The sequence below is a fragment of the Gallinula chloropus genome (assembly GCF_964237585.1).
Source record: "Gallinula chloropus genome assembly, chromosome: 2".
NCBI lineage: Eukaryota > Metazoa > Chordata > Aves > Gruiformes > Rallidae > Gallinula > Gallinula chloropus.
In genome coordinates, this window is record NC_140086.1 from 119,944,578 (window position 1) to 119,955,705 (window position 11,128).

The following is an 11,128-nucleotide window of genomic DNA, read 5'->3' on the forward strand; positions in this document are numbered from 1 at the left end:
TACAACTATTTCGTTACGACGGCGGTCGCCGGAGCCCCCGACCCCCGCCCGGCACCCCGCCTCCCCGCCCGCACCGCAACTTTCCCCGCGCCCCCCGGCAGCGCGGCGGAGAGTCCTGCCGCAACTCCGCCGGATCCGCCGGCAGAGCCGCCTCCCCGTCCCCTCAGGTCGCCGCCGCCAGCGCGCTGCCTCTCGCCCCGCAAGGGGCACCGAGGTGCCCGGCACCACCGCTCGCTCCCGGCGCTTCCCTCGCCCCACGGCCACCCCTGTCGCCGCGCACCGCGACCCCTCACAGGCTCCCTCCGACCTGCTACAGCGTGTCCCGTCTGCACCGCCTCTCTCCCTCCCCCCTTCCCTCCCGGGGCGGCCGCGGCTCTCGGCTCCCTCTGCCCGGCCGCCGGGGGAAGAGGCAGGGGAGCGAGTTGGCGAAGTGGCGGTGTGGGGGGCAGGAGACGGGGCCCTCCCGCCGTGTCCCCGCGGCGGGGGAAGCCTGCGGGGCGCCTCTCCTCCCACCCCCCCCCACCACCTCCCGGTCACGGCGCGGCGCCCGCCTGAGGCGCGCCCCGTGAGGGGGCGGCTTTCCCGCCTCCCCGTCCCGTCCCGTCCGGTGGCGGGGACTGACCAGGGGTCGAACTCGTGGATGATGCTCTCGAAGCGAATGACGGCGAAGAGCCGGGAGCTGAAGCCGGCCAGCCAGGCCAGGAAGAGGATGGTGAAGGAGAGGAGCGACTGCCAGCCCGCCGGCTGCGACAGGCCCCCCGACAGGCCGCCTCCGCCCGCCGGGGGGCCGCCGGCAGCCGCCGCCGCCGCGCCGCCGCCGCCCGCCCCGGCGCGGCTGTTGAGCAGCGCCACGGAGTTGGCGGCGGGTTTGTGCTTGTTGTCGGGGGCCGAGTGCTCCGCCATGTTGTACCCGGGGCTCCCTCGCAGCCTCTCCGCCTGGCGCGTGCGGGGAGGAGGCGGAGGAGGAGGAGTGGGGGGAGGGAGCGGGAGGAAGGGCAGGGGGAGGGAGGCTCGGCAGGGGAGGGGAGGGGCGGAGCCCGCCCGCTCCCTCAGCGGTCCTCACTGACTCCCCGCCGCCGCCGCCTCCTCGCTCAGCCGAGCTCTGCCTCCCGCCGCCGCCGTCACCATCCCAGTGCGGCGCGGGGCGGAGAGGGGTGGGGGGGGCGCGCCTGTGCGGCGCGCGAGCCCGGGGGCGGGGCCAGTGACGGAGCGGAGCCGAGAAGCCGGGGGCCGGGCTCGAGGCGGAGGGCGGGGCCGGCGGGCGCGCGCGCGCAAGCCGAGGGCAGAGCGGGGGCGCCCCGGGCGCGCGGCCGGCGCCTGGGTGCGGGCGGTCGTCCCGCGCTCGGGCGCACGGGGACGCAGGCGGGAGGCGGGAGCGCGCGGGCGAGCGCGAGGTCTCGTGAAACCGGTGCGGGCGGGCGAGCGGTTTGACATTGCCGCCCTCCAGCGCGGGAGGAGCTACGGGGAGAGGGGCGGGACTCCGGAGGGATGGCGAGGGGGAGGGACCAATCCCCGCGGTGACCCTTCCAACAGGAACTCCGAGGCGGCCTGTCACAGAGCGACAGGTATTTAAAAGAGGCGTGGCGAGCCCTCCCAGCCAATCGGAGCGGCGGAGACGGAGGCGTGGCAGTGTACGTAGGTTCGCTGCCAGCCATTGGACGGGAAGGGACCAAAAAAAAAGGGCAGCGATGACTGGCGGCGCTTTTCTCCAATCGGAGCGAGAGTTCCAGTCACGTGGGCGCCCTCAGGCGCGGCTATCGCCTCTGGCGGCCTCCGGCGCCGGGCCAGGGCGCTGCAGTGCGTGTAGGCTGGCGGGGCGGTACCGCTCCCGGCGTGCCCTGCGCGGGGGCGCCCGAGCCGCCCGCCGCGGAGCCTGCCGGGAGTGGTAGTCCGGGGTGGGGGGCGTGTCCCAGTCTCTGAGCGCACGAGGAGCTGCGCGAGCGGCTGCTAACGGCCGTAACGTCCCTCTCCCCTCCGGGGGTTCTGTGGGGCGCCCCTCGCGGCGGCCTGAGGCGGCAGCGGTGTGCCAGCCCTCTCTGAGGGGGCCGCGGGCTGGCGGCAAGCGCAGGTCATCCTCTGGCAGCCCTGGAGCCTGCCTGAGCCATTTCTGGCACCAGCGCGCTGTCTGGCGCTCGCGTACCTTTAGTCCGTGTGTTGCCCAGCGTGCGGTTACCTCAGTGGAAACCGCCTTGGCTGCAGCAAGGGTTGTGCCAGAGCTTGACCCTCAGGCAGCTAGGAGGGGTAGCCAGAGGTGAGGCCTGTCCGAGGCCTGGGAGACCTTGCTGCCCTTGCCTGCTGCGTTTACCTGCGTGGTGCCTGGGCACACCTGCCTCTGCTGGGAGCGCTTCCAGACCGCTGCAGAGAGCAGCAAATCGAAGCCTCGGCTGCTTTTGTTTTGGTTTTGTTTTGTTTTTTTTTAAGCTGCTGTTCAGGGAGTTCTTGTAATGAAGTGCTGCTTGGGAGACTTTTAACTTACTCAAATGTTTTGTGAAACCTGCAGTTATAAAGAGAACGTGAAGGAAACTGAAAGCCAGTGAAGTTTTGCAGTCAGGCTGTTCGAATAGTCCTGCTGACCTTCGTTCTACTCTGAGATGGCAGGAGGCTGCCTGAATTTAGAAGTAGCATGATACTAAGCACTGGCAAAATAAAATTTATGGTTGGTTGCACTGTTTACACCAACAACTCATTTTGTGACTTTTATGTAGGGCTGTACTTTTGAAATTGGATCGCTTGGGTTTTTGTTGTCTGAGCTCCAGGCATTCCCTTTGATACACAAACATGGCTCTTCAGAGGTCCTGAAGATTTGCAGTTCAATTTCACTAATATCGATGGGGACCACGCTGGGCCTTAGTTGACTAATGTCGTTCTAATTGGTCCTTGCTATTGTCTCTGGTTTTATTTTATTTGCCAGAGGAAGAAAACAGTATGTTTCATTGTAAGCAAAGTGGAAGCTTTTCTATTATTAAAAGGGTTCTAGTGAAAAGCTGTACAACAATTTGCAGAGAATGTAACGATTTTTCCTCAGTGCTTGCATTAGTCAACAGCAGTGACTTGGTCACTGGATTTAAAAGCAAGTGTTAGTGCATTAATCAGGTGTGTGCATGTTTCAAGATAAGCTCCTAAATGACTCCATTTTACATACACTTTTAGAATAAGGCTTAGAAAAACTTCCACAAGATTTTGATGTTCAGTTTTGCTGAATCTGGCTCTCAGAAGGCTACGGATTTTTGTTTGGCTGGGGGTTTTGTTTGCTTGCTTGCTTTTTAATGCACGGTTCCTTCTTGTTAAAACAAGGCAATAATATGTTCAAGATAAACTAAGTTAGACATTTGCCCCCCTTTTCTAGTGTTTCCAGTGAGGCTTTTTTAATGAGCCGACCAACTGGCATTTCAAATAAGGGTTTTTTTGTTGGTTTTTTTTTTTATTGGCTCATGAACAAAGAGCAAGTGTGACTAGAGACGTGCAGCTATCAAGTGTTTTCAAAAAATGCACTGACAGATTTTACAGCAGGCTCAGTCCTGGTCTACTTGTGTGAAATGACACTGTGGCATTTCCATTCTCACAGTTGCGATCCTGTTTTTTGGTAATGCCAGTTCAAACGTAACGATGCAGTAGAGGAGCTGCTTTAAATGGTAGTGCTGTACAAAGAACACCGGTGCCTGTTCTTCCCTCCTCCCCAACCATTTTTCTAGATGTTAAGAACCAAGAGCTGATGATGCATATCAGCTGGGGGGGGGTGGTGGGGGGGGGAAGCATATCTCACTATTTCCTTTTTTATGTAAATTTTAGTATAAATGTTAACTTTCCTTGATTGGGAATCTGGTTTCTTTAAAAATTATTGCAGATCATGGTGTGGATAAAGTTATATGTTGTTTATTCTGAATTTCAGTGCCATAACTTTTGCATCCAACAGGGAGATTATATCATTCTGACAGAGGTAAATCAGAAATTTTTTTGAGCCTAGACAAGCCCAGACAGAATGTGATTTATTTGAATGCTGACTAATGGTAAAGTGTTTTTTTTGTAATTGGTAACAAATTATATTGTTCCCTACTCGGTTTCAAATGGTTCAAAAGTCTGTAGTGTTGAATATCTCAGAGTTGGGGCAATGAAATTTAGTGGTAGCAAAAGCACACTTCCAGTAAAAGCTTTTGTTAATGCTTCTGTAAACATGCTGTTTGAATTTCTGTATGAAATAAGGTTTAATATTGTTACAATAAAATTAATCAAACAGATGCACAGAGATGGAAATTTATAGACTCCTGCAGTTAGGTGGAAGGTTTCAGTGATTTTGATACTGTACTGCCATGACAGCACAGGAAAGTACATTTCTGTAGAGGAGATACAAAACGTGTCTACTGAAGACTGCATTTGACCCATATTAACAACTTGATGAGAAAGAGATTTTGGGGGTTTTTTGTTTGCTTGCTTTTTTTCCCCCTCCCCCCTCCCCTTTATTTACCCTCTTGTATTTTTTCCATTTGTTTTAAGGTAATTTGGTTTATTTGTTCCACTGTGTGTGGTGATGCTTTCTTGAGTATAAAAAGCCCTACAAAAATGTCCACGTTAGTGGCTGAGAAGTTGATTTTGCGTAGTGATTATGAACCGTTTTGCTTATAGAAAATCAGTTTCTTACTCTGAGCATACGAAATAATAACCAGATGCCTTAAGGAAAAAAAAAATCTTATTTCATTTTCGAGCTCCTTTAATAATGGAATTACTCAGTGGGAACAATTCATGCTTTTCGCCAGACTTTAGTGGCAACAATTCAGCGGGGTTTATCAGCAGGAGTAGGCACCTTCCTTTAGAAAGCCATTTGAGAAGCAGTGTACTCAATACTTTCAAGGTGATTAACCAGGTCTCTTAAACAGCCCTTCCAACTTCGTGGTCCTGCAGATGAACAAGCTATGTAAGTTTGGTATGAAGCTTTTGGGGTTTTTTTTTGATGACTTTAGGAATGAATGATACGTTACTCCTTGAACTGAAGGATGTTACAATACACGTAGCACGGTTGAGCATAACTTGATGTTGTGGAGGATGCTTCATTTCAGCTGTGTGCTCAGATGATCATTGTTAAATACGACAGTGTTTAAATGAAAGCAAGTACAATGGTGTTGCCCGTAATTATCCTTCAGAATCTGAGGTTTAAAAATATCTATTAGTTTCCATATAGACAAAATAGCCTGACTTTAAAATAGTTTAAAAATCAGTTGAATTAAGCAGGTGTAACCCTTTGTGGATATGTGTAAAGTCAGTTGTAAACTGATGCAAGATTGTCTGCGAAGAGCTTTGCACCTGTGTAACTATAATGAGGTTTTTAATTGATTTGAATTAAAATGGCACGAATGTGTTTAGACAAGACCATCATCTAGCATTTAATTCAGTAATAGTAGAAGCTTGACTTATTCCTGACAGTGTTCTACTGATGATTTTTTCTTTCCAAGAATTTCAACACATGTTTAAAAAGGTGTTCTTCTGCTGGTTATCCTGTTTTAATTACCCTTAATTTCCCTTTCCTGTGACCTGTACAGTGGTAAAAATCATTCTGGTTTGCATGCACAGTCCTGCTAGGAGTCACAATGCTTAACCAACTCCTGGCATATTATTCTGCCACCAGCGCCTTTTGTATCAACCTTGTCTTCATTTCTTGTGAAGAAACAGCTCTGTAAAGTCCTCATATGCTTATGTTCTTACTCATGTGCATAAATGCTGTGTAACATTTAAACCCTGTGGACCTCTGAAATACCTTTCTTCAAGTGATGTGTTTGTTCACCTCTAGTGTTTGCAAGCATCTTAACCAGAACTTTGTTGTGTTTGGCAAGGGCTGCAGCCAAGTGTTGTTACAAAACCTTCATTTTATTCCTTCTGGTAGGAAGGAATGTCCTGCCTTGGGGATGATCAGAAAAAAAAATAAAAAGGCCATTATATTTAGGGACATCACTAAATGGCCCATCAAATAGCTGAAGAGTGATGCTTAGCATGTAAATGCTAAGTCCCCAGAAGCTGTAGATACTGGGTCTTACTAAAATATGTTGGAACAGCAAAGCTGCTAAAAGAACCAGCTGGAGGTAAAGCTAATGTCTGGAGAGTGGAGTGAGAGATATATATCCATTTAAAATATATGGGGATCTCTTACTGCTTAGTTACAATTAAGGTGAATTTTGTCACTGGATTGAAGCGAGGGGGGAGCATAATATAGGACAGAGGCATTCTGATATCAGCTGTAACACCAGCTGCAGGTTACAGCATCAGTGCAAGATGTGGAAGCAGCACACAAGAGAGGGACAGAGAGGAAAGAAAATTATTTTTATGCTGTTGTTTAAAGCCTGTTGAAATTGGTGGGAGTTTTTGTTGGTAGGATTTTGATCGCACTTCAGTTGGTTTTAGCTTTTCTGTTGCTTCCCTCACCAGAACATTCCATGCAGTTCCTGGTTGAATATAGGGGAAGAGGGTATTGTTTGCATATTGTCTGTAAACTATTACCATAGTTCATCAAAGCTTAACTCCTCTGATTTTAGTTTGGCTGATAGATATGAGCAAGTGTTTTAGGTTGGAAAATTCTTCTACAATATCAATGATGCTTCAGTGCATTAACTCATTCTGTAGGAAAAAAAATTCAAGATCATATAGTATAATATCAGCAAGGAATTCCTTATGCCTGAAAATTTCTCCATAAGTATTGTGCAGTATTTTTCTGTAATTGGGTTTGTAGTCTTAAATGTGCGTAGCCTTGAGGAAAGAGAAGTTATTTCACAAAGGATTGTTTCTAGCATTTTCTGTTGCTCGCAATTCAGACAAATTATTGGCTCCTTGCTGTTTTCTACACTACTTGTAGTCAACTGCTGCATTAATAACTGGATCAGAGTTGCAGAAGAATTTTAAGTCATTTTTTTGTGGGATGAACTGTGCCAAAATGCACATTGCAATACAAAACAGGAACATATGAGTGTTTTGGGATGGTATAAATCAACCCATCCTCACATATAGATCAGACACGAGGACTCCATCATTGTCGAGAAGAGAATTCAGCAATGACTGCTTTGACTTTCTATGACTCAGATGTTTTTGGCTGCTGCAGTGGCATCAAATGATCAGAAGCTTCAAAAATGGAAAAAGTGGCTGTATTGCAGAAAAGTTACTAAGAGGCTTTTAATGACTCTGTCCATATGTGAACTGAGACACTGTTCTCTGATATCTAACCTGTAGGTCTTCGGTGCTTATCACAGGAATCTCTTTGTAAGTGACTGTAGCACTTGAATCTCAGATTTATTTTTACACAGTTGAATTTCTGATATGGCTACTTTTTTGTTTGTTTGCTTTAAGTGTAGATGTATCTGGAAAAATGAATTTTAATGTTTAAAATCCTGTCCTGAGGAAACTGAACCCACAATAATTAATCCTTACTGCTAACCTCTTCTTAGGTATCCCTTCCTTAAATATTCATTCCACTTTTATAGGTTTTAGGACACTGTAATCCCTAATGATACTTTATGCCAGTTACCAATATATGTTCCCAAGTGTAAAAACCCAGTTAGTATTTCAAATTAATTTCCTAAAAGTTAATTCCCAATTACTAAAGGGAAGAAGTCACAGAAATCTGAGGCAAAAATAAATAAATCTGCTGCAAAAACAGGACCAGAGGGTAAACTGTGCTGCCAAAACACCTGAGCCACTGTTGAAGGCAGACACTTGCAGGACATATTGGGCAAGTTGTGTGACTGTTAGGTGCCTGTTTTCCTTCCCTGATGTGGCAATCAGCCAGAGCAATATACCATAACGTAACAAGCCATTTCATAACTTTAAAAAGCCTCTGTTGTTTTCTGGTGTGAATTCTGTCCTCTAGAAGTTATTCTTGTTTTATCCTCTTATGCTCCCTGTACTTTGCATTTAAAAACACTTCTGGGGGGCTGCATGAAATTGTCTTTAACAGGACAATACAAAAGTGCCTTAAAAATACTGATTTGTAACTCTACCCCCAGGTCACATGCATACAGCCTTCCTCTGCCTTGCTGATTTTGTGCCTCATTTTTGCATGGAGCCAGTGCTGCTTGAGACTAAAGTTACTGAGGTCTGTGTGATACCTGTAATCTCAGTATTGCTCTTTTCTGAGCTAGAAGAGATGAGTGCATATTGGTTTAGCACAGGGGACTATGTTCAGTCATGCTTTAGTTTCTTTGTGCCATAGAGATCACATGGTGGGAACAGCCAAACTGTTGACCTTCAAAATTGTATGGGTGAGAGATGGACAAATCTGCCAACTGTTCCCTGTCCTGATGCCTAAAACGTGGATCATTATGTACTATATTCAAGATTAATCCCAAGAGCCTTTTCAGTCCTGTAACCTACAGACAGACATTGTTAATGGGACAGGGGGGAAAGGGGCAGGATAGCACCAGCATCCAAATTGCTGCTTCCATGTCTGCTCTTGTCCTCTGTCATCTAACAGACACACAATGTCATAAAGAGCTTATCAACATTAATTTGAGAGATGCAGTCTTTCAAGTGCATCGTATAAAGTTAGTGTCTCATGCGCTGCAGGGAGTATCTGTCACAGAGCACTTCCTCCCCTTTCTCCTCCTCCCCTGACCTTGGTGTTCCCTCTGTTGTTTCTAACACTTTTTGTTGTGTCCCTGTCCCCTTCCCCCGCCCCTGGTGTTTTCTTCTCTCTTAGATTTATTTTCATAAAAGGGCCACTAACTTGTCTGACAAGTTCAGCTTTGACCTGCAGTGGGTCCATTGTCTGGAACCATTTGTGTCCAGGATAGGGCAGCCTCTGACTTTTTCCCACAGAAGCTGCCCCTGCACAGGCAGACTGGATGGGAAACGTGAAAAACTGGGTAATCTAATAATTGTAGAGAATTTCTGCTGGCATGGGGATTTTAAGCTGGTTTTTTGCTGGTTACCAGTATTTTTTTTTTACTTTACTCAAAGGTCTTTTTATTACATACCATTCTTGTTTATACAACATCACACATTCAGTGTTTTGCTCGGAGGCTCTATGTATTTATGGAGTCACACAACTTTGGAGAGGATCTTATTTATTAATACCAGAATAAATTCAAGAATTTCTAAGATAATGGGCCTCATTTTTAAGAGAAAATACCCCCCTTATCTTGATGTATAAGGATCTTTAATTTGCTGAATCGGTTCTACTTACATCTCCTTCATGTGACTTCCACTTGAAGCAGAGATACACTTCATGGTTTTTATTACAGGCAGATGGTAAGATTTGTGTGGAAATCCTGGGCAATTTTTATTGGGCTGTTAATTACTGGTATTTGAATTATTAGGCATACTAATCTTTTCTTATTTCTGCAACAATTATCCTTCTGGAGAGAAAAGTGACATGTATTAGTATGTGACATTCTTGTTTTGTTCATTAACTTGTTGCGTTAGGTGACACAGCTGGAGTAATTTTGTCAGGCTTGGGAAAACATAGTGTTGTTTCATTGTAGTCTCTTTGCCCTGCTGTGGCCTGTAGCTTAGCATGCACTGTCCTAACCTGAACTATCTAGTAGAGGTTTTATGTGATTTCTTCAAATGCGATAGGAGAATTTTTGTTATTAATACAGTCTCCACTGATTCTCACAGCTAGAAACTAGGAAAGCTCTGAACATTCAGTACAATGACTGACCATCTTTTATTTTAGTTGAGATAGAGATATCCTGAAGATCAGCGAGATCCTCCAGAGTATTATAAGTACTGTCTGTCAGCATAATACGATTATGTATTGGAGTACTGTGGAGAGTCCTAAAAATTTGGAAACACAAGGTCAAACCCTGAGTGCCTTTAGGTGTGCAATCCTGCTTCATACTAATTTATGATGGCAAAGAGTTTTCTCTGGCAGTCACATATTAGAACAATCTGAAGAGCCACATGTCCCTAGTAGGATTAAAAAATGAAACACAAATATTTTAGTTCCTCTGTCTCCGTATAGTATTATTATCCTTTTATGCCTAGAGCCAACATCATGTCACCTAGTTTCTTGATAAGGAAGTAAAAGCAGTCAGCTTCCTAAGCACTAGTGCGAGGTAAGTCTGTAAGAACTGTGTATGGTAAGCTTTCCTTTCCTCCAAGATGAGAGATGTAATGATAGCTTGTTCCCCCATCCTTGCTTGAGAAATTAATACCTCTCCATGCAGGTTTTTAATTTGGTAATTAGATATTCTTGTGCTTTATCTTAAGTTCATTTTGGAAGCAGTACTCACATCATTCCTAACCATCGCTTTTTATGAACTGTTGAGAAGACACCCTTTTGTACATCGGGAGATTAACTGTAATTAGATTCCATCTCACTAAAGCACTGCTATGTAAACCACTTCACCTCTTGTTTAATTGGGAAACTGAACGTGAAGAGGCTTTATGTTAACAAGGAAAGAATGAATATTTAAATTGGCCAGAACGGTATTATGGCCCTTCTGAGCCTCTTAGTACATGGTTATTGGCATTGCCTCCTTGCCCGTGCTTATGTAGTCCTTTATTTCTGGCATCTGCAAGGCTTGAGAAGTGCTCTGGAGTTATAAATAATACACTGGTAGCAGAGTTGAGATGTTAAGTGTTCAAAACAAGATGATCAGTATATATATGTCATGAGCAAGCAAACGCTGTGTGTTCCTACTCATGTAGTCAACTCAATTTCTGGAATACTGTTTCTGAGGCCCAACCTACATGTGTCAGAGCTTTTTCCCACAGGAGGAATAGTCACAGGGGTTTGTTCCTTTGGTGACAACACTGCTTACAGTAGATTTCAAAGTGTGGTCAGTGGATCCCCATCATGGTTACCTAGTTTGCAAAAGTAGTACCAATACCAGTGAAGTTAGATTGACTGTGGAGAAATACATCTTTATTGGAAAACCTCTTTAGAGTATAAAAATTGAAAAGGACTGAAAACAGTTATTCTGTTGCAATGTTTACTCTCTTGGTCTAGTCCTGGGTGTCCTATTGTGAGCAAAGAGTTTTCACGGTCCTGTCTGCTGATGAATAACAGAGTTTACATGTGGAGTAAAACCACTGTAAGGATAATCTAAGCAACTTGCTTAGAGTAATAGAGTTAAGAACTTCTTGCTGTGAGCTTTCAAATTCTCTTGAAGATAGAGTTGCTTGGATTCTGACTGGGCTGGATCCATGA

At 46.2% G+C, this 11,128-nt stretch overlaps 1 protein-coding gene across 1 annotated transcript in view; it reads right to left on the reverse strand.

The window, feature by feature from the left end:
* Positions 1–903, reverse strand: part of STT3B (STT3 oligosaccharyltransferase complex catalytic subunit B) — a gene marked incomplete at its 5' end in the record, with an annotated part of 52,261 nt that extends 51,358 nt beyond the window's left edge. The window contains one exon of the mRNA XM_084260524.1: positions 623–903. Coding sequence (XP_084116650.1) covers positions 623–903 — 281 coding nt within the window. The remainder of the gene's footprint in view (positions 1–622) is intronic.
* Positions 904–11,128: the final 10,225 nt, after the last annotated feature.